Source organism: Dendropsophus ebraccatus, chromosome 3 (assembly GCF_027789765.1).
Source record: "Dendropsophus ebraccatus isolate aDenEbr1 chromosome 3, aDenEbr1.pat, whole genome shotgun sequence".
Classification (NCBI taxonomy): domain Eukaryota; kingdom Metazoa; phylum Chordata; class Amphibia; order Anura; family Hylidae; genus Dendropsophus; species Dendropsophus ebraccatus.
In genome coordinates this window covers 86,560,721-86,585,521 of record NC_091456.1, presented here as the reverse complement: position 1 = coordinate 86,585,521, position 24,801 = coordinate 86,560,721, and the positions used below count along the sequence as shown (strand labels likewise).

Below are 24,801 nucleotides of genomic sequence, written 5' to 3'. Positions count from 1 at the left end.
CCTTCTGTTCTGGTCTCTGCACTGACAGGCCACAGTCGCTCAGCCTTTCACTGGACAAGTCAAGCTGCGGCCAGTGATTGGCTGAGTGACCCTTAGTGTAAAAGAAACTGTAGTGTAAAAGAAACTGTGTGACAGATACAAAAACGCAATGTTAACATTAACCGATTGTCAAGTATGTGTGATAATTTCAATACTATTTATAGATTATCTACTTTGCATTGTGAATAAACAAATCCTGTTACACTGTTCTCTTTATCTTTTTTAAGATATAATATCAAGTGAAGTATGTAAAACATGCCATCCGAATGCCACGTGTATAGAAAAAGATAACAAATATTCCTGTATGTGTAACTATGGATTGATAGGAAATGGGAGGACAGATTGCATTGGTAAGTAAATGTGATCTTATTTATTTTTTCTAAGAATGGAGCACATAGCACAGTACATATATACATAGTGCATTTTTATACAACTCATATTGAACACAATTAGTTATCCGTATGCACTGAGCTCCCCCTGGTGGCAACATAATTGTTTCAATAGGCCTTATTTCTCTTAAAGCAGTGACATTATGTTGGTGACTGCTAATATCCTTATAATTGACAGTAAGGCATTATCCAAAATATTTGGATGATTACTCTAATACACATTATATTATCTTTAACATTTCAACAGATAAAAATGAATGCCAGATAGGAGCACATAAAATTTGCGGAGAGCATACAGCATGCCATAACACACATGGAAGCTACTACTGCATCTGTCTAAAAGGTTACCGACCATCCAATAATCATGAAAACTTTATACCCAATGATGGCACTTTTTGTGTAGGTAAGTAGCACAACATGACAGAGTGGATTGTTTACATTTTATACGTTTTCCCCATTCCAGAAATCCAAAATGTTTGTATGGTTGTGATGTTATTAGGTAAGTAGAATTATTCAATAATGACTATGACTGCATTGATACAATTTGGGTAGGCATCTAGCATCCATGTAACCGTGTGAAGAAGTAACTTCCCCTTTAATTGTAACAACACATTAAGGCTAAAGGGCTTTTACATGGGCCGATTATCATACAATAATTCATTAAATTGTTTGAAATTAAAAGATACTCTTCATGTGTTAACGTGGCAACGACCAAATAACAAACAAAAATGCATTTCTATGTTGTTGATCGCATCTTTTGAGCTGACTTCAAAATCCTTGTTGATCGTTCACAAGTCTTTTAGTGCAAACACTTGTCATTCACAGTATATATTACAAACACAATTACGATCTTATTTACAAACATAAATATGATCATATTGAGGACTTTTCTTATCGATGTATCTTTTTGTGTAAGCAGCTATCATTTGAGAGAAAAAATTATTACTTGTCGTTCACAAAAAAAGTGCTTAACCCCTTAACGACACAGGGCGTATATTTACGCCCTGTGGTCACCTCGTGGACTTCAGAGGGGGGCCGTGCGGCAACCCTGCTCTGAACCCCTGCGGTCCCGGGTGCGGCATGTAGCACAGGACCGCGGCTATTAGCGGGAAGGGTTCGACTGCTGTGCCCGCTAATCAAGCAATCAGATGCAGCTGTCAAAGTTGACAGCTGCCTCTGATTGCTTGCTGTCCCTCATACATGGTGTCTAGTGGGGTGGATCGCCCCACCCCCCGGGACATTGTCCCGGAGGAGCAATCCACACATCCTCTGCCAGCCAGAGTCTGCGCCGTAATAGCGCTGATCCCAGCTCGCCACTCGGTTGTTTTCGGCTGCAGCAGCCGAAAGCAATCGGGTGCCTATCTCATTGATTTATGCTGTATTACTATACAGCATAGATCTCAATGAGAGATCAGTGTGCTCATACTAGAAGTCCCCCAGGGGGGCTTCTAGTATATGAAATAAATAAAGTGTTATTATTGATAAAAAAAACCCTCCCCTAATAAAAGTGTGAATCACCCCCCTTTTCCATGTTATAAATAAAAATAAATAAATATATAAATAAACATGTTTGGTATCGCCACGTGCATAATCGCCCAAATTATTAATTTATTTAATTCCTGATCTCACACGGTAAAATCCCAAAGTGGAAAATTGTGCATTTTTGGTTGCATCAAATCCAGAAAAATTGTAATAAAAAGCGATCAAAAAGTCACATATGCGCAATCAAGGTACCGATAGAAAGAACACATCATTGCGCAAAAAATGACTCCTCACACAGCCCCATAGACCAAAGGATAAAAGCGCTATAAGCATGGGAATGGAGCGATTTTAAGGAACATATTTATGTTAACAATGGTTTGAATTTTTTACAAGCCATCAGATAAAAGAAAAAGTTATACATGTTATATATCATTGTAATCGTAACGACTTGAGGAACATGCATAACAAGTCAGTTTTACCCCAGGGCGAACGGCGTAAAAACAAATACCCCCCAAATAAACAAAATGCGTTGGTTTTTTTTTCAATTTCACCCCACATTTATTTTTTTCTGGTCTTGCAGTGTTTTTTATGGAAAAATTCAGCCTGGCATTGCAAAGTAAAATTAGTGGCACAAAAATAAGGGCTCATGTGGGTCTCTAGGTGAAAAAATGCAAGTGCTATGGCCTTTTAAGCACAAGGAGGAAAAAAAGTGCAAAAATCGAAATTGGCTCTGTCTTTAAGGGGTTTATGTCTAAGTCTAAAACTACATGTATGCTGCCTGGACTGCAGTACAGTGTGTGTGTGTGTGTGTGTTTACCATCAGGTGAACAGATAGCCCATTGAAAGTAATGCCATCAAGTTGTTGATTACAGTTGTCCTGTACAATAGTGATCATACACAGACTGGAGGTCATACAGAACCTATAGAAGAACACTAAACTATCTGGGAGCAGCCCCCATACCACTAGGCTCACCCTCTTCCTCAGCCAATTTCTGTGCCCATTGCTGGGCACAATATGTAGAGGCCACATACAATGCACATCCAGCCGGGTGTAATGTAAAGCTCAGCATCCGTTTATACTGTGTGATTTGCAGGGTACAAAGCAGCCATAGACTATCTCCACCATCAGTCCTTTCACATCACTGCCCAGGGCATGCAGCAACCTGCAGCTGGCACAGTACAGCTCTGGGTGGGACACAGTACACACAGTTCCTGTGGCATCATCACATACATAACAAATCTACAACAGATCATTTCTGAATCACGGCTCCATCTGTCACCACATAGTGTTCCCCCCCAGGGTGAAGGTGGAACAGGTACATAAGACTGGCACTGTCATGTATGAAGCAATGGCAACCACTTCTGCTCTGCACCATAGATGTCAGCAATGTAATGGAATAGATGTCACCAGGGACAGGGAAGAGGAATTGTGCTTTAGCCTTTTACATGCAGTGTACATACAGGTTTCTTTTATATGCTTGGCCATTGTACAGATTTCCCGGGGGATTGGACAAACAAGAATTGACAAGTAATATAGAGGCAGACACAGGGTTGGGGGAAATTCAGCTACGTATATAAAAAAAAAACTGCAAAAATTCTTATCATAGCCTAAACTAACTAAAACTAAATTGACAAAATATTTAATAGTTACGCTTTAAGCATGAGGACATAACAGTTTCTGAGGGTCCCTTTGCCTCTGGTCAGGCAACATGCAGTTTTTTCAAGCCGCTTCAGAGAATTCACTGTAAAGCTTAACTTAAAATAATAGGCTTCCACCTACCACTTGCCAGGACACCATTAGTTATAAAGTGGCCCAGGGGACTAACATCACCTTATCACTACGGTGGCCCCTAAAGAGGTGTCCCAGAGTCAGAGGAACCACTTCAGTCGCTATGACATTTACCTTAAAGGGGTATTCCACTCAACCATAACTTTTGATATGTTGCTTCTTATGGTGAGGCTAACAATTCCTTCCATACTTGTTATTTTCTATTTAGTCTCCTTCTCCCAGTTCTGCACTACTACTGCTACCGTACTACTACTACTACTACTTTTTGCATGAGCTGTTACCTCTGTCCCGTCTCCTCCCTGTTTGCAGGGATGCTTTAGTTCAGACATTGCCAAGGCTAGGTTTTCTGACATAGGTTGCCTGGTCCGAGCTGAGCAGCATTTCCTGATTTCTTTTTGACAGACAGGAAGGGTCCACAACTACTGGCTGAGTGGGTTACTGCTACAACCAATGATAATGTGCTGAGCATTGGTATGATGGGTGATGTAGTCAGGGAAGTTGAGGGAAGACGTTCCTCAGATCAAATCTCTCGAGGGTTTTCGGCTGGTTTATCTTGGAAATACCTTGTGCAGAATCTCAACACATTTTGTAAATAGAGGTGTGCACAGGGTAAAAATCACATTGGTACAGAATGTTTTCCAACTAATGCACACCCTCCCGGTACCCCTCCCAGGCCCCTAAAATGGATCCTCCCAGCAGCCTTTTTAGACCAGGCCCGCCCCAGCCCCCTAACGCGGACCCCCTAGCGCCTTTCCAAGCCCAGGCCCAGCCCCCTAACATGGATCCTCCCACCCCCTTCAAACCCAGGCCCGCCCCAGCCCCCTAACATGGACCCTCCCGGCACCCTTCCCAGGCCCACCCAGCCCCTAATACAGACCTTCCCAGCGCCCCTCTCAATGCCCTTACCAGCCCAGGCCCTTTCCAGCCCTCTAACATGGACCTTCCAGGTGCCCTTACCAGCCCATGTCTGTCCCAGCCCCATAACAAGGACCCTCCCGTTGCCCTTCCCAACCCAGGCCTGTCCCAAACCCCTAATGTGAACCCTCCCGACGCCCTTTCCAACCTAGACCTGCCCCAGCGCTCTAATGTGGACCCTCCCAATGCCCTTCCCAACCCAGGCCTGCCCAAGCCCCCTTACTCAGACTCTGCTGGCACCCGCCCCAACCCCCTAATGCAGACCTGCCCAGCACCCTTCCCAGCCCTGGCCCCCCAGCCCCCTAATGCGGACCCTCCCGTCGCCCTTCCCAACCAAGGCTTCCCCCAGCCCCCTAAGGCGGACCCTCTCGATGCCCTTCCCAGCCCCCTAATGTGGACCTTCCAGGTGCCTGTCCCAGCCCCCCAACATGGACCCTCCTGATGCCCATCCCAATCCAGGCCTGCCCCACCCCCCTAATGTGGACCCTCCCAGCGCCCTTCCCAGCTTAGGCCTGTCTCAATCCCCTAATGCTGACCCTCCCGGTGCCCCTACCAGCCCAGGCCACCCCAATTATGTACATGATCAGTGTATAAATGATACACCACTGCTCATGCCCACAGAATATAATGCAGGAAAATCATAAAACTGCCTTTCTTGTCCATAACAATGAATCAGAGTGAGGCTTTCACTTTTTAAGAGCTTAGTACAAAAGCAGTGCAGTGCTTGTTGTTGGCAACAAAGTGAGTTTACATATTTCACCTACAATAAATAAATTGGGGCAAAGTTGTGATTGGTTGCTGTGTATAACGAAGAGAGTTTTGTTTTTGAACAGTTTGATGAATATAATTTTATTAGTAGAAGACGCAGGAGACATTGTGCTGTGATCATGTGGTGGAGTCTAGTAATGAATGGAGCATGTGTGGACTTCTATATAAACTTAACATCATTAAAATAATTTTACCAAATGTGTGAACTGAAAGCTCAAATAATTTACACATTTTTAAGAAATAAAAAATAAAATGTCACCTAACGTGACAGCTATTATATAACACAGATCCCTGCCAATCCTCTGCTGCTATTTGTGGCACGCAAAGAACATTAGAAAAGGGCCCTCCTATCTGGTACCTATCTCCTATCTTGTTGTTTCTTCGTCAACTTATCTACTTGTTGGAATACTTTTATTGATTATTTTTGTGCTTTGTACCTGAGCACTGTTTGTACTGTTTACACGTTTTCAAGTAAAGTCTACAGGTTGTTAAAAGTGGGACTCATCTCTGTCATCTCTACCATCGCACTTGCACCCTAAGGCTATGTTCACACTACGTATCTTTTCGGCCGTAGTGCGAACCGCGAATATACGCGCGTAGTTTTGAGGTTGATGCGTTCGCTTGAAAGTATACGATATATGGCCGCACAATGCACACTACGTATGAGCTTACGGCCGGATTGTATACGGCGCCGTGAAAAATGAACAAAACCATTGTTTGAGGACGGAAATGTTGAAACTCACGGCCGTGGATCTCCATACAGTCCCGTATGGAGTACTTATTTCTGCCAAATTGAACTTGATTTTTAGATCCAAAAGGTTCTGTGTGTTTTATTGGGCAGGGCGAAGATTTCCAAGTAAATGACCTGTTTCAGATTGCTTTGAAACAAGCTAGGGAAGCATAACTGTACTACGGGCGTATGTTTGCGGTTCGCCCGTATGTTCGCAATCTGGCCGCATGTCTATTTTTCCCACGGACGTACTTTCAGCCACACATGTACGGCTGCGTACGAACTACGGCCGGACGTAGTGTGAACATAGCCTAAATCTGTCCTAACTAAGGTTCGGTTGCCGTGTGTCTGAGGGTGGGTGATACCACTCCTGGCCACCATAAAAAGTAACCTCCAAAACACCAGAACCCACCAGCAGATCCAACATAAGTACCAGCACCCCAGGCCATGGCAGATGTTCTAGGATGATGTATCAGAGAGCTGTGCTGTCCGTCAGGCATCTCTCTAAGAAGAAATGGGCAGAAAATTGCCCCTCAGAAACCACAAGACACCATAAGACTTATTTAAAGCTCCAATTATCATGGCAGTTATGATCAAACCATAACATTCGGTGATTGGGTGTTTCTTTTTAAACTGAAGTAGCTTTATTATTAACTAGATGTTTTTTCAAATACGTACTGTGCAGCAGCTCCAGATAAGAAGCAGCAAACAAATTATTACCCATCCCATAGATAGCCCAACAATATAACACAGGCATCTCTACACTAATCATTATACCACATATTATATACTGTGGGTACCAAGATTACATTTTTTTTCCAGGGAAACTTCGGCTTTGACAATTAGGGGTGTGATTTATTGTGGGTTTGGCTTGTGTATGAAAGAGCTATGTCACTGTGTGCCCCCCCTCTTCTCTATAACCAGCCAGATAAAAAAAAAATCAATAGCAGTGTGTAACATCAGGACAGGAAGGACCATGTGATTTGCTATCACATTTTGAAAGAGTTGCTGGGTCCATGGTGTTTTTTCACAGTGCAGAATGCTGTAGGTAAAGTATATTGTGGGTGTTTATTTACTATTTATAAGCCTATGGACTGATGAGCCGTCCACAGGATAGTTCCATCAGTCTCAGATCGGTAGGGTAGGCCATAGATTGTATCCATGTTTTCCAAGACTCCTGCTTGAGTCATGCTCATCTTTAGTCACTAGTTCACACGTACAAGATCTACAGCAGAACTGCAGCAGATTTGATGGTGCAGATTTTATACTGTGTTCAGTTATTTAGATAAAATCTGCGGATCCGCAACATCAATTCCGCTGTGATACGGTACGTGTAAAGCTATGATTAGGCTATATTCACACAAAATCTTTTTTAGGTGAAGGTAAAAAATGGCAGTTCTTTGATAATGAAGTCCATTAAAAATTATCATGATCTTTACTTATGTCCATCATTATAAAATCCTGGCCGTTATTTTGCCTAAAAAGATGTTGGGGGAACATTACAGAAATAACAGTCAGTGTAAAATAATGGCCATTATTAGTTGTTAAATGGCAGCCCCCCAGGTCATTTTTACATAGGGGGAACATAGCCTAACTGGACAGCCATCATTTAATGGCAAATAATGGCTGGTATTATTCAAACAGCGGCTGTTGTTATAAAATAACACCCTTTATTTGCCGTTAAATGATGGCTGTCATTTTGGCGGTGTGTGAACATAGCCTCAAAGCATAAAATATAAGCATCATACTTTAACCTTAGCCCATATGTCATACTACATATTTACTAGATAAGTATGCTTTTGTTGAAATTCGTACGGCTGCATTTTCCATTAAAGTGGTATATTTTCTAAACAGATGTTGACCAATTTTCCCTTGTGTTTCCAATGTATGGACAGAACAGTAAATACTTTCTGAGTAAAAAGCTTTGAGCAAGTTTTGTTTAATTCCAAGAAGACTCTGAAAAACTGAATGTGATTTTAAGAACGAATTCAATCAACACAAGTGCTTATTAGGAAGAGCTTTATACTTGTCTTTGAGTTCAGGTTATTCGAGATATTTTCCCATCAGCCACATTCACCAGAAGAAAGAAAGCGTTTTTCGATAGACTCACACCTGCCTTGTACACAGCGGTTACCTGTTATTACATTTTCTGCTTTATGACATATATATATATATATATATATATATATATATATGTAAATACTGATTCTTAAATAAACACTAAAACATTACATACAGTAGCATTAGAAGATTTTTTCTAAATGCTTTTTGCTAAATTGGCTATTTACACTAAGTAGATTCTTATTCATTGTGTTCAACAAATTATTCTGTATAGAAGAGTTTGTATTCTGTAGGGAAAAAAATGCAATACAAATATGCTTTTGTCATAGATTTATGTATTATGCAAGGCTAGACAAGTAAGTCAGCCAAGAAAGGGACTAGTCAGACAAGTCCAAGACTAGTGCAAGACTAGTCAGCCAAGCAAGGGAAGGGGCGAGCCTTGAACTTGTCCCTGCCCAATGCCTCTTTCTACTAGCCTCTGACAGCTCTAGTCGACTGTGGGCAACTGGGCGACAGTCCAAGGAAAAAGTCAGCGATACAGCCATCCCGTAAAAAATCACTGGGTGACTGTCCCTAACCTGTGATAATGTGAAACACAAAACAGAGACAACATGAACAAACACAAGAGTAGTCAAGCAGTTCAAGGTCAAAACCAAAAGAGCAACGTGTACAAAAGCAGGATCCAAATAGTGGGGTCAAAGGTACAATGAACTAAAGTCAGGTAACGAGGTATAGCAGACAGAGAACAATTACACAAGGGGTATGCTAAGCATGTTTTACAAGAAATACTAATAGCCAACGAGGACTATGGGAGCTAGGGAACGTTATATAGGAGGTCAGGGGTCTTATCCAGAACGTGATTGGACTGTCCCCTGACTGTCACCACAAACACACTGCTCCAGTCATTTTCTATGGATGTCGGACTCATCTCTAGTGATTAGCATAAAGCGCGCCAACAGCTTTGGGCAATGATTTCTCCGCGCTGAGACTGGGTCCAGGAGCGGGACTTCCAGCAGCTGTTTGCTAGAGAGAGGGGCTCACACTGTATGCCAATGGCTCCCTGACAGTAGGTTGCTGTGGTAGCCAAAGGGTTAAAAATGGCTACCAGATCTCTCATGTATTACCATGTCCTACAATGTTACGGCAAAGGCAGACATAGAGCACTGTACATTATAGAGCAAGAGTAGTACAAGGCTTCTTCCAGTGAGAGTTAATGTCAGCATATCATCCCGTTTACTGGACAGTCTGGTGCTTGGCATTTCTTCTATCTATGAGCTGCTGTAATATGGAGGCCACACCTGATTTTAACCTGCTTTCTTCATTTTTCAATTATGCAAACACATTTATGGTGGTTTTATATGGAACGATTTATCGTTCAAATTTGCCCGATAACGATCGAATTCAAGCGATAATCGTACGTGTAAATGCAGCGAACGATCAAGCCACGAGCGAGAAATCGTTCATTTTGATCTTTCAACATGTTCTCAAATCGTTGTTGATCGTTCCCCAAAAATTCGCAGATCGTTCCGTGTAAACATTCTTTCAACGATTTCACTTATGTGTGAGATTGTTTTGCGATCGCTTAATCCTATCGCATAACGATTTTTCCGTACGATGTATCGTTCCGTCTAAACGCTGATCGTTAGAAAAAAAACATTGTTCATTTAAAATTATTAATTATGCCATCGGGCGAATTATCGCTCCATTTAAAACCACCATTAGGCACACATCGTTTACACAACGTTGAAATAGCGGGCAATTTTATTGGACAGCTGCCATTTAAAGACAAGATTATTGATAAAATAACGTCTGTTATAAAATAACGGCTGCTATTTCTAATTAAAAATGAGCTTCTTTTTGACGGTGTAAACATAGCCTTAGAATGCAGAATGATGGCTGTCTCCAAGCCTGACAAGTTTTTTGTGTGAGGAAAAGTGTGCATGGCTTTCCATTTATTAAACATTCTTCCCTTTTTGTCTGTAAAAAGTGGAAGTGAAGAAAACTGAAACAGATCTGGTGCTGTTTGGTAGGATAAACTTTATTGTACACTTGAGTGCTTTCTTGGGCACAGAGGCATTACTCAATTTTTTTTTTTAAATCCACCATTCTGCTCGAGTCAACATCACTGTTGGGTCCACTTCTTTTTAATATGTTTATTAATGATCTTGTAGAGGGTCTACAGAGTAGAATCTCCATTTTCACAGATGACACTAAATTGGGGAAAGTAATCACCACAGAGGAGGATAATATAATATTACAGAGGGATTTATTGTGGATACATGTAGGGTTATGCTATTGGGCTGTAGGAATAATAAGTACAGTTATGTGCTAAATAATGGTAGAATGACCTCCTAAAAGGACTTTGGGACATTGGTGGACAAAAAACTTAACTTTAGTGATCAGTCCTGCACAGAGCAGGGAGCATGAAGGCATGAGTAGGGCATATGTAGGCACAGTATAGCAGCACTCTCTGTCCAGGGAGAGAGGGGTTACAGCTATGGAGAGATTACCTGCACAGTCCTGTCCCCTGATGCAAGCCCCAGACTGAAGTTGATCTGCTATGATTTGGAAGATGAGGGAGACTTCCTGGGTCAGAGTATTTCTATTAGTTTATTATTATTTTGCCCAATATCATCTCAAATAAAATTTTCTTATATTTAGAAACACAAAAATAATGTTGTTTTTTTAAAAAAAGTAATGGTTGTTATTGTTCTACTTGTATCATGCCAAGCTTATTCAATACCAAGCTCTGTTCAATTTACTATGAAAACTAAAGGTAATGGTAATCCTGGGTTGTTTAGATTCCAATAATGTTACCCTATAAATTATTATATTGCACAAAGTTTAAATATACATTTGCATTGACTTCTCTCTTGTAGATATTGATGAGTGTGACGATTCCAATATATGTGGGGTTAATGGGAAATGTAAAAATATTCCTGGAAGTTATGAATGCTACTGTAAAGAAGGCTTTAGTTTACAAAACGGTACTGGACCATTTCAGGCGGTTGGTGGAAAATCTCTGTGTAAAGGTAAATTAGTAAAAGTCCAAATGTAATCTATTGTGAGATATAGTATGTAACTGTTTACTCTTTTGTTCTATATATTTTTGTTTTGTGGTGATCACATTCAATTACGAAACAATTTTGAAGAAATTCTAAAGAGACAAAATACTTATAGAGGACCTGCAAGTTCCCCTGACATGCCTGTTACAGTAAATACTGTACTTGTATTTCCTGTAAAATAACAATGCTGGAGTCGCTTTTCCAAATTGTGCCATTCTTTTATCATTTCTCCTGGAAATTTGTAAATAAAGTGAAAACTGGCTGTTACTATTCCCCTTGATAACAGTGCTTGCAATGTCATGCTATGTAGGGGCGACATTGGACATAAAAACATTTTGTGGGAACATAGCCATACGTGCAAATCTTTCTTTTATAGTTTCAGGCTATGTTCACACATCATATTTTGGTCAGTATTTGGAGCCAAAATCAGAAAAGAAACTGACAGGGCAAAATTATAATGGAAAGATGTGCACAGTTTGGCTATGTTTCCATCAACATGTTTTAGGCAAAAGACAGCTGTTTTTACAGGCATTAGGATAAAAACAGACGTTGTAGGAACATAGCCTTTTTGTGTGACCATAGACTAAAGCCGCATTCACACGTTCCATGTTCCGCACGGAACACGGACGTGGAAGGCTTATAACTGACTAAACCCCGCACCCCCCCCCACACATCCCCCACCAGCATCTGTGATAACAGTACAGATATGCGCGGCGCTGTGATGACAGCGCCACGAAGTTGCTTCATTACAGCGCTGCACACATCTGTACAGTTCCCCCGCTTCCAGCATCTTATCACAGATGCTGGCCGGGAGATGGGGAGTCTGTTACAGGTCTTCCACATATATGCAGAACACAGAACGTGTAAATGCGGCCTAATAGGCAAAAAAATAATGCACCGTAAAAAAATGTGTTAACTGTGGCATTTTGCTCAATCATACTGCAACTGCATTATAATCGCATTAAATCACAACTGAATTACACATAATAGTCATATATTACTTAGTTATAATTAGAAGAAAATTATATTTTGATGGACGTGTCCCTTAGCAATCTTTATGATAGTTAAAGGAGAAGTCCGGCCAAAATTAATTTTTGATATGTTGTTACTTATGAAAAGTTATACAAATTTCTAATGTACATTAATTATGGGAAATGCACATATACTGCTATTTCCCTTAATTTAGTAGATCAGGAAGTGTTAGAAATATCTCTGAAGAAGTGACGTCACGACCCAGGGTGTAATTCCTATGGAGTGTCCAGCAGGGGGCGCTCTCTATATAGAAGTCTATGGGACTTTATTGTTTCTATGGGTTTCTATGTAATGTAATGTAATGTAATGTAGTGTACAGTGCTTTATTGAATGAATACATCTATGGAATACTTTGGGGAGCAAGTGTCCTTGCTCCCCAAAGTATTGCATAAATGTATTCATTCAATACATTCAATACACAGTAAGCCCACCGATCCGCCGCATTTCCGCCGAATTTCCGCCGCATTCCCGCCGATCCGCCACACGCCGATCCGCCGCATTCCCGCCGATCCGGACCATATACATTGAACTACAGCTCCCATCATCTGCTTCTAGTATGAACAGGTGATGGGAGCTGTAGTTGGGTAAGGGATATCACATGCCGCCGGGCGCAGGGGGGAGCCGCTCAGTACACAGGAGCGCTCCCCCCTCCTCCTCCTCCTTCCGTGATAACTTCCGCCTATACCAATGCTGACTCCCTGCCTGGCCGCCGCTCTCCGCTCTCCCCCCCATACATACCGGCTCCCGATGCATCCTGGTGTCCGCGCTGATGCCGGGAGCCGGTATATGAGAGCGGAGAGCGGCGGCCAGGCAGGGAGTCAGCATTGGTATAGGCGGAAGTTATCACGGAAGGAGGAGGAGGAGGGGGGAGCGCTCCTGTGTACTGAGCGGCTCCCCCCTGCGCCCGGCGGCATGTCATATCCATTACCCAACTACAGCTCCCATCACCTGTTCATACTAGAAGCAGATGATGGGAGCTGTAGTTCAATGTATATGGTCCGGATCGGCGGGAATGCGGCGGATCAGCGTGTGGCGGATCGGCGGGAATTCGGCGGAAATGCGGCGGATCGGCGGGCTTACTGTGTATTGAATGTATTGAATGAATACATTTATGCAATACTTTGGGGAGCAAGGACACTTGCTCCCCAAAGTATTCCATAGATGTATTCATTCAATAAAGCACTGTACACTACATTACATTACATTACATAGAAACCCATAGAAACAATAAAGTCCCATAGACTTCTATATAGAGAGCGCCCCCTGCTGGACACTCCATAGGAATTACACCCTGGGTCGTGACGTCACTTCTTCAGAGATATTTCTAACACTTCCTGATCTACTAAATTAAGGGAAATAGCTCTATATGTGCATTTCCCATAATTAATGTACATTAGAAATTTGTATAACTTTTCATAAGTAACAACATATCAAAAATTAATTTTGGCCGGACTTCTCCTTTAATAATAAGCTGTATACATTACCTCTCCATTCTCTCTGGTGTTTTCTTCGCTTCTCCACACTCCCTGCAGCTACAGGTACAACTTCCGAGCCAGTCTCCGAAGTGATAGGCTGCTTAGCCAATTACTGGTTGTGGTGGTCCTGTCCAGGCTAGTGATTGGCCGAGCAGCCTGTCACTTCAGAGACTGGATCTGAAGTTGTACTGGCGGCTGCGGGGAGCGTGGAAAAGCAAAGAGAACACAGGGGAGCATGGAGAGGTAAGGTATACTGTTTACTGCCTTTTTTTTGCAAAAGCACACTACAAATGTTCATTATTAATGTTCATTATTTTAACGGTCCTTTGACTTCAACGGGCTATGTTCACACATAGTATTTCCGTCAGACATTTGGTCACTATTTTTTGACCAAAATCGGGAGTGGAACTCACAAGGCAAAGTTATAATGGGAAGATTTGCACAGCTTCTGTGTTTTCAGCCCAATCCTGGTTTTGGTTGAAAACAGAATGACCAGATGGAAATATTACGTGTGAACAAAGCCATTGGCTATGTGCACACAAGATTCTTTTTTAGAAAAGAACGGACACTAATTGTAATGAAATCAGCTTCCATTCTTTTCTGCAGCGGCGGCATTGTATTCAATTCAAAGCAATGCTGCTTGCTGTGTGCCAACATCATTATTTTAACGTCCGTTCTTTAGACATTGTAGTGAATGGTTAATTGCGGTGCCTGCAATTCAATTCTAAAACAATAATGTATAATGTTCCTGCAGCCAATACGGCACTATCAGTTGCAGGAACGTCTCAAACGCCGCCTGACGTCTGGCAGTATGAAATCGCCTGTTGCTATGCAACAGACATTGCTATAGGGTAAATTAGGGTACATTATTACAGTATTAAAAATACAGCCGTAGTTTTGCCCGAAAATTATGGACATATTTAGGTAATATTTTACAATATGAGCATAGCCTTAATCTACATAAAACTTTCTATTTCTATCTATAGATATCGATGAATGTAAAGTACCTGAAACATGTGGTGTTAACAGTCTGTGTAAGAATATTCCTGGTAGTTTTGAATGTTCATGTAAAGAAGGCTACAAGCTGCAACATAGTAAAAACACTTCTCAAAACAAAGATTTCAATTTTACTTGCCAGGGTAAGAAAATGCAAACAACGCCATAAATGAATGGTATAATCTATGTAGAAACATTACTATTTGCTCTTATTTTTACATTGTGTTAACATACTGTAGCCCCAAGCTGCTGTCACACACAGGAGTTTATTGGAAACTCCCACTGCAGTTTGTGAGCCAAAACTAAAGTCCGTATTATACGGCATGATAAAAAGGGAGAAGCGAGTGCTGACCTGTCAGCTCTGCGCTCGCTTCTTCCTCATTCTCCGCTTGCTGTCTGTGCTTTTACTCGCACAGACAGCCAGTGAGGAGCAGTTGGAGGGGCTGCCAAAAAGATCCTTAAATCGCTCAGGCTGCCCTTTGAAGTCAATAGAGTTGTTGCACAAATCATACTCTTTCAACAAGTTAAAAGACCATGATTAGCTGCCATCTTGTATGTCGGCTGATTTTGGCCTTTTAACATGTCATGTTGCATGAAACGATTATCGACCTAAACGTCCGGTAATCGGACAAGTAAGGCTGATAATCATGGTGTGTATTAGGTAATACATTATATAGAGACATCTATATAACTTTTAATGTAATTTTAATAGAAAATAATTTTCCCTATCAGGAGTTCCTCAAAGGGAAACTCTGGGTAGGGATAATTATTTAATATTAAAAGTACATTAAAAGTTATATAGATGTGTCTGTATAATGTATTACCATATCTGCACGGTTCTGCCACACTGGTAGCTGATTGACATCCAGGAAGAGAAGAAAAATGGCCTCTGTGCCAATCATGCTCTCTCTGCTCTCCCCCCCTCAGGAGACAGAGATTATTGTACATGCCTCTGTTTCACATTGTGTGTGTTTGCTGAGCACAGGCTGATGATGCAGACAGGGGGCAGGGTGTGATGTCACAGGAGGCTTGCCTGGATCTTCTCTCCCACCCCCCTGAGTGATTCACCATCTCTGACCAGCCTCTCCAGCCTACACCTGAGCAGACAAGGAGTGACAGAAGCAGCTGCTGCAACTTCACTGTTTGTGCAAAAGTCTCCAGTGAAATTACAAGTAAATGATGCTAAACAGCATAGAGGATCAGAGCCGGAACTGCCAATCCGACCTGGATAAAAAACAAGGCATAAACAGTGCATCGCATGTAAGATAATATGGGATTAAGTCCTTATTGTGGGACTCAATCCAAAGATAAAAGATGCTTGAACATAATATGTGCGAGGAGATGGGAAGAAAAAAATGTAATTCAAAAAGTTCTTTACTTTATTCCAATATCAGCGTTACAAGTAGAGGATACAGTGTGCTGTGTGGGTGGGACCACGATGGAATGATAAAGTACTGCAAATAATTCAGTAACACAATGAAACTGCAATGTGTGAACACAGCCCAGATGTTCTGCAAGAGTTTGGGGTGGGGAATGGGCAGGGTGGAGGACTGTGATGAAGAGCTGAGGGAAAGCATTGCATTCTAGAACCTGTAGTACTGTGTACAACTGCTCAACCTGGAAGTAGAGCCACAAAATACAGAACAAAGACCCCCAAACAAATGGATTTTTGGTATTTACAAAGCTTGGTTAGACAGGTAAGCAATGCGATAAGCTTCAGCAGCAGGTTTATGTTTTTTACCTCTACCTGGAGTTCCCCTTAAAGAGAAGATTCAAAAGAAACAGGAACTATGAAGGAAAGACTTACTTAGGCCCAGATTTATCAAACTGCGTAAAACAGAAACTGGTGTAAACTTCCCACAACAACCAATCACAACTCAGCTTTTATTTTACCAGAGTTGAAAGCTGAGCTGTGATTGGTTGTTATGGGCAGTTTACACAGTTTCCAGTAATCTGTCCCGGATAATCTGTGTTTCTGTGGGCGTAAGGAGCAGATGAGTACAAGAATTACAGCCATAGAAAAACATTGAGGTCATGTCATGGTCACAGAATTTAGCTTTTTTGCTAGTCCAGAAGTTGCCATTTAGCTGTATTATTAATCCAACTTTGAAATAAACTACTAATATATTATCAAAGAGAACAATAACAACCCCAAACAAAAAATACAACACAGGTATTTCTTGTGGCTCACCTGTTCTCATAGTATCTACCTAGTAAAATATATTTGTTTTAATGGCTTTCAATATTATTATTTGCTATTCAGCTGTAGACTGTGACCAGCCTCCAATCCTTCCCAACACTAAAATGGACCTGTCTGGAGCCACAACATTCGCCAGCCAAGTGATTTACAAATGTGTTTCTGGTTTCCTTGAACATGGCCACAATATATCTGTTTGCACTGCTAATGGGACATGGGAAGGCGCCACTCTGTTTTGCACAGGTAATGTTTACCATTTTCTATGGACCATTTAAAGGTGAAAATTCTACTGTGCATTTGTTGATACATATATTGTACAAGGCAGGATTAAATTGTATTGTGCTGTACATTGTTCTGCTTGTGTAAACAAAGTCTTTTAGGGCACTTTTATTGGTAAAAAAAACCCTGGCCCTTATTCGAATCTCACAGAAACCCATAAATGCAGCGAAAAAAACACCCAAAAATGCTGTGTATGATTTCTAATAGAGATAAGCAAATCATTGCTATGATTGGTACTATCACTTGGTGGGAGGAAAGGATTACCCATAATCCCTTGTGCCCCGTCCAATCACCTGCAAGCCCCTCTGTAAGCACCTCCCATTCACCCTTTATATAGGGTGATTGGCTTCCTGGAGGCGGGCAGTTGGCTGTATGTGTAATAAAGAGTAGGATGCAGCAGGCAGAGAGAGCAGAGCAGTGAAAGAAATACAGAGAGATAGGGACAGAAAGGAGAGAAGGGTGGATTGTGAGTAGATTTTGGGTAGATAGTGGTCGGTTTCTGTGGCAGCTGGAAAGCCAGTGTCCGGTATATCAAGTAACTAGTTGCTGGTTTTGTTCATTATACCAAGTCACTGGATGCTGGCTGGGCATTATACCAAGTCACTGGATGCTGGCTGGGCATTATACCAAGTCACTGGATGCTGGCTGGGCATTATACCAAGTCACTGGATGCTGGCTGAGCATTATACCAAGTCACTGTATGCTGGCTGGGCATTATACCAAGTCACTGAGTTCTGGCTGGGCATTATACCAAGTCACTGGATGCTGGCTGGGCATTATACCAAGTCACTGGATGCTGGCTGGGCATTATACCAAGTCACTGTATGCTGGCTGGGCATTATACCAAGTCACTGTATGCTGGCTGGGCATTATACCAAGTCACTGTATGCTGGCTGGGCATTATACCAACTCACTGGATGCTGGCTGGGCATTATATCAAGTCACTGGATGCTGGCTGGGCATTATACCAAGTCACTGGGTGCTGGCTGGGAATTATACCAAGTCACTGTATGCTGGCTGGGCATTATACCAAGTCACTGGGTGCTGGCTGGGCATTATACCAAGTCACTGGGTGCTGGCTGGGCATTATACCAAGTCACTGTATGCTGGCTGGGCATTATACCAAGTCACTGGGTGCTGGCTGGGCATTATACCAAGTCACTGGGTGCTGGCTGGGCATTATACCAAGTCACTGGATGCTGGCTGGGCATTATACCAAGTCACTGGATGCTGGCTGGGCATTATACCAACTCACTGGATGCTGGCTGGGCATTATACCAAGTCACTGGGTGCTGGCTGGGCATTATACCAAGTCACTGGGTGCTGGCTGGGAATTATACCAAGTCACTGTATGCTGGCTGGGCATTATACCAAGTCACTGGGTGCTGGCTGGGCATTATACCAAGTCACTGGGTGCTGGCTGGGCATTATACCAAGTCACTGTATGCTGGCTGGGCATTATACCAAGTCACTGGGTGCTGGCTGGGCATTATACCAAGTCACTGGGTGCTGGCTGGGCATTATACCAAGTCACTGGATGCTGGCTGGGCATTATACCAAGTCACTGAGTTCTGGCTGGGCATTATACCAAGTCACTGGGTGCTGGCTGGGCATTATACCAACTCACTGGGTGCTGGCTGGGCATTATACCAACTCACTGGATGCTGGCTGGGCATTATACCAAGTCACTGGATGCTGGCTGAGCATTATACCAAGTCACTGGATGCTGGCTGGGCATTATACCAAGTCACTGGGTTCTGGCTGGGCATTATACCAAGTCACTTGATGCTGGCTGGGCATTATACCATGTCACTGGGTTCTGGCTGGGCATTATACCAAGTCACTGGGTGCTGGCTGGGCATAACAAGTCACTGGGTGCTGGCTGAGCATTATACCAACTCACTGGATGCTGGCTGGGCATCAGGGGAGGATTAACTTTACCATAGGCCCCGGGCTGTTCACCAAGCCTGGGCCCCCCACCCTACTGTACATATGCAAATCATGGCAAAACTGTAGCCAGGGACAATACTCCTCTGTTTGGGCAACCATGGGCCCCCCAGGGGCACAGGGCCCCAGGGTACTGCCTGAAAAGGACCTACTGGGTGCTGGTTCTGTGCATTATACCAAGTCACTGGGTGCTGGTTCTGTGTATTATGCTAAGTCACTGAGTGCTGGTTCTGTGCATTATACCAAGTCACTGGGTGCTGGTTCTGTGTATTATGCTAAGTCACTGAGTGCTGGCTGGGCATTATACAAATCACTGGGTGTGACCTCTATTCGGCATTGCAAAACCAAAAGGGGATGAGGGCTTAGCTAATGCACAGTGGACATTCATAACAATGAACTAAATAGTTAAATTAAACTTTGAATTAAATTAAAAATTATTTTAATAATAAAAAACCCTTCAAATCGAATTGAAATACAATTTAAAAATTAAAATCAGATTGAATAGACATTGAATTTAAAAATGAGAGGGCTTTGAATTACAAATTGTATGGAAATGAGATACTTTATGGGCCCCCTCAGGCTTCTGGGCCCTTGTAAAACCACACCCTCTGTACTCCCTACAGATACAAGCATGGTGCTGAGTACATTCTTTTCTGGCTGTGTACCATGTGACACGTGTAAAACACCATGTACAATGTGACGTGTACATAAGACTTTTTTTTAGTCTCATAGACAGAAAGCAGGGAGGGACTTCAGGCAGTTGGGTGGTTGTAGCAGGATTTTATTCCCCTCTGTACACAAAAAGGCAGGGGACGTTTTAATATATGGCTGGAGAAGGACTGATTGAAAGGAATAAACTGCACCTACCTCCTTGGCTAACGTGCTGCCACCAGTGTCTTACCTCTCCATCCCTCCTGTCTGGACACTTTTGGGTTCTGGGGTCATGGTCTTGCAGGCCTGTCCAGCCAGTCAACAAATGTAGCAGTGTCCCACCTCAGTTGCTGATTGGCTGAGCGGACATGCAATGTCACGACCCCAGAACCCAAAAGGGGTCAGACAGGAGGGATGGAGTGATAAAGATACCGTCGGCAGCATGGGAGCCAGGGAGTTAAGTACAGTTCATTATTTTCAGTCACCCCTTCCCTGGCCATATATCAAAGTTCCTTCCACCAAATATAGATCTGATTCTCTTCTGTTCACAATGTATTTTTCCAAAATATATTATGAACACTTTAATTTTTAAAAGCATTCTTACTGCCAAACATTTTTGCACAGTACTGTATATATAAAATAAAAAGTCCAGGAGAACATTCATACGTATGCTTCTTGCATATTCATGTTGATGTGATTTATTTACATTGTTTTAAAGTTAGCATTCTGAGATTTTTTTTAATGCCCCAGGATTCTTTGATAGATGTGTGCCTTTTAGACATGTTTATAAATGTTATATCTGTATATGTAAATGGATGTTTTATAGCACACTGACTTTATCTTACAAAACTGTAGCCGTAATTTTGATCATGTGATCATGTCTTTTCAGCTATAGACTGTGGACCACCAGTGGCCATGCTAAACACTGTAATCCATACATTTAGCAGCACCACCTTTGGAAGCAATGTGACATTTACATGTGCAAAAGGATTTATTGCAGTGAGTGGTTATAATTCCTCTGTATGCAGTGATACAGGACACTGGGAAGGGGCTAATCTTGACTGTAGAGGTAAGACCGACACATTATCAGATGAAAAATTCTTATGATGTTTTCACAACAATAACCTGGATGTTAATAGCTGTTATAAGGCAAACTGTCCAGTAAAAAAAATGAATGGGGGTTATATTAGACAGCCCCAGCCGCCTGTATATGACCTGCAGTGCTGACCCTGAACCTGTACTGTCTGCCACAACCCTCTTGCATGTACTTTATATGACTCTGCTACTGTGCTGCCTTGCCACAAACCACACCTGCACCAATACTAGCCATCCTCTAATCCCTTGGTGACTTGTGCCAGTAGCTTCTGTTCTGTTGGGACTACCACCACTGCCACCACCAGTGCCACCACACTGGGACCATTCGCAGGACGTGACCCTCTAGCAGGTAAATCCAGCTTTCACATCCCTTAGTCAGATAAAAGAGAGAAAAGACGGACACATTTTCTTTTTAAAATGACATCCATTTTTGCCACATTTTAATTGAAGTCAATGGAATAAGAGACGTCGATTGCACAGTGTATTAAATAACGGACGTTGTTTGCGCAGATGGCAAAATAATGATCACGACAATTATTTTTGGAAGTCTTTTGCAAACAACAGATGTTATTTTTTGTTGTTCGCACACAATTTTTCTTTTACCGTTGCTTCACCGTCTTTACTATTAAATTCAATGGACTTTTCAATTAAAGACACACCCAAAGCTACCTGAACTAGCATAATGTACCAACAGTCGTCATTGTAATGATGGGCGCCTCAAATGTGAACTGATTGAGGTCATTTTAAAAAAGGGAAAGAAAAAGACATATGCCCAGGGGTAAATACTTAGGAGTGAACCTTAAAGGGGTTGTCCAGCGGAAAAAAATTTCTTTAAAATCAAATGGTGTCAGAAAGTTATATAGATTTGTAATTTATTTCTATTTAAAAATCTCAAGTCTTCCCATACTTGTAAGGCTAGGTTCACATTGCGTTTTTAACATCCGTTTAACGGATCCGTTTTTTGCAAAAACGGATTGGAAAAAAACGGATGCATGTGTGTGCATCCGTTTTTCCATTGACTTCCATTATAAAAAAAAAACGGATCCAAAAGGATGCACAATAAAGTACTGTTGGAACTACTTTTTTGACCGTTAAAAAAAACGCATCCGTTGAACGGATTCTGAAAACGCAGTGTGAACAAAGCCTAAGCTACTATATGTCCTGCAGGAAATGTTGTTTATTTACATTCAGAAACAGTGCTCTCTGCTGACATCTCTGGCCGAGTCAGGAACTGTCCTGAGCAGCAGCAAATTCCCATAGAAAGCCTCTCCTGTCTTGGCCAGAGATGTCAGCAGAGAGCACTGTTTCTGAATGTAAATAAACAACACTTCCTGCAGTATATACAGCAGCTTATAAGTATGGGAAGACTTGAGATTTTTAAATAGAAGTAAATTACAAATCTATATAAGTTTCTGAAACCAGTTGTCCTACTTAGTGTTATATAGTCTTTCTTGTAAGAATGCACATACCTGTTTTTGTAGGAATGGTGTCAATAATGGAGTGGGATTTAAAAGGGTTGACCATGATTAGAAATTATCATGATTAGCTGCAATACTGTACATATTCCTGTTTTTGAAAACAAGTTAAGGCTATGTTCCCACAGAGTATTTTTGCACACTATTTTGGTCAGTATTTTGCAACCAAAACCAGAAGTGGCTAAAAAAACTTAGAAAGGCACTGTTCACACACTGTTGAAATTGAGTGGATGGCCATTATTTTAAAACAGCGGCTGTTGCTTTGAAATAACATCCGTTATTTGCCATTAAATCAAGGCCGTCCACTTGTGTGAATATAGCCTTTCTGGGTTTTCAATCCACTCCTGTTTTTGTTCCAAAATACTGAGCAAAAATACAGTTTGGGGACATAGCCTAAATGTGAAATGATCCACCTATCAAATTGTCTCATACTAATGTTCTCTTTGAAGTTGCTGATTGTGGGCCTCCACCCTCCATAAATTACACAAAACCAAATTTACTATGGAATACAACCTATAGAAGCACTGTCAATTATGAATGTTTGCCTGGCTTTGTTGTGGACAGCGGAAATAAAACTGTTACCTGTAATGAAAATGGCAAATGGATAGGAGATAACATTATATGCAGAGGTAAGATCTCACATTATAAACTTAGAATTAAGGATATTTAGCTAGGTTCACACACCGTCTTTTTTTTTTTTTGGGGGGGGGGGGCGTTTGACGGATTTCTTTTTGAGGCCAAATAATTTTTGAGGCCAAATAACGTTCATTATTTTGAAATGACTCACAACATTGCAAAAAAACAATTTGGCCTCAAAATGATGGACATCCAAAAACACGGATGTCAACTGCCAAAAAGAGTGTGTGTACCTAGCCTTTGGAAGTATTTAAAGTGACACTGTCACCCTCTTTGTGCATTCTGACATCTCTACACAGGTGTAAAGGGTAAATTTAGCGTTTTTCATACATAATTTTATATCATACGTTATCATATTTGTTCAAGTAAAAAGTGTCCTTTTATCAACTGCAGATTGTATTAAGTAGGCGTGGCCTTGTGACCTTAGCGCCACTTAGCCCCGCCCACAACTGCACAGTTGGCCCCGCCTAGACCTTTCTGCCAGCCTGTTCCAATGGCCGGTGAGAGGGCAGGGCCAACTGTGGCGTTGTGGGCGGGGCTAAGTGGTGCTAATGCCATGAGGCCCCGCCCACTTAACACAATCTGCAGTTGATAAAAGATGACTTTTTACTTGAACAAGCACCATGACGTATGATATAAAATTATGTATGAAAACCGCTAAATTTACCCTTTACACCTGTGTAGAGATGTCAGAATCCACAAAGGGGGTGACAGTGTCACTTTAAGTGAGTTTATTTAATAGAGAAGACAATCAAAGGATTGATCATAAATGTCCTAATATGTCCACTCTAATCTTTTCCCCCTTTTTCTCACATTGTACTACATACATCAATAACTCTAAGGAGTAATGGGGCTCCAATGCACATAGGAAAAAAGGAAAAGGGTGTTAAAAGAAAAGGGGAGATGTCCTAAAATGACATTCAATTCAATTATTATTCAATTGTTAGCCCTTGGACGCGCATGGAAACATGGTTGGTGGATGATGATTTTGGTGTCAGACAAGGATCATTGTCATCGACTACATGAAGTAATAATTGGTCATATTGACCTAATTTGGCCGATTATTGCTCCATGCAATAGGGCCCATAGAATAACATTGATTAACTAAGCTGTTTGTACCTTTTTTTCTGTCACATTGTGCAGTTTTTTTGTCTATGACTTTTCAGACACTTTAATAAAGCATTTGCACTATTTTTTTGCAACTTTTCATAATGCTTTTTATAGTTTTTATTTATTGAGGTGCATGTTAAATACTGATAAAAACATTTTGTATGTAGGGAAACCTGTCAATTTAATATTAATCCCTTGGGCCACCATCTTAAACCAATACATCATGGGGCTATTAGGGGTGCATGGAGCGGGTCCTTTCTGCTCCATACCCAGCAGCTATCATCAATAATAGCCTGCATGGAGCAATCGCCCCTATACGGGATTTCAGAATTGCGTTTTGGTCACATCACATCCCAGAAAAAAAAATCAATAAAAAGTCCCATCTGCACCACAATATATTTTATGAAAAAAATATTTTCTCATTATTTTCTTGGGTCATTTACATTGGATCCCAGGGTCAGCATGAGCCTGTACATACTTTATCTCTATGCAAAAATAATGTAGCTAGTTTTGTCTGTTAATTCCGTTTTAAGAAAAAAAAAATCCACTACATTTAGCCAATATAATAACATTTTATATTCTATTCAGCAAATTATTTTGTAAATGTCGCTTGGCATTTAAAAAGAACTAAAAACTTAATAAGGTTTGTAGAGAGTATTTGAGAGTGCTT

At 41.6% G+C, this 24,801-nt stretch overlaps 1 protein-coding gene across 3 annotated transcripts in view; it reads left to right on the top strand.

Moving 5' to 3' along the window:
• SUSD1 (sushi domain containing 1) overlaps positions 1–24,801 on the top strand; it is a 106,249-nt gene that overhangs the window by 11,162 nt on the left and 70,286 nt on the right. For all 3 annotated transcript variants that reach the window (XM_069962142.1, XM_069962141.1, XM_069962143.1), the window contains exons 2-8: positions 267–389; positions 676–831; positions 11,053–11,205; positions 14,732–14,884; positions 17,005–17,181; positions 20,705–20,884; positions 22,835–23,014. In XM_069962142.1, coding sequence (XP_069818243.1) covers positions 267–389; positions 676–831; positions 11,053–11,205; positions 14,732–14,884; positions 17,005–17,181; positions 20,705–20,884; positions 22,835–23,014 — 1,122 coding nt within the window. The remainder of the gene's footprint in view (positions 1–266; positions 390–675; positions 832–11,052; positions 11,206–14,731; positions 14,885–17,004; positions 17,182–20,704; positions 20,885–22,834; positions 23,015–24,801) is intronic.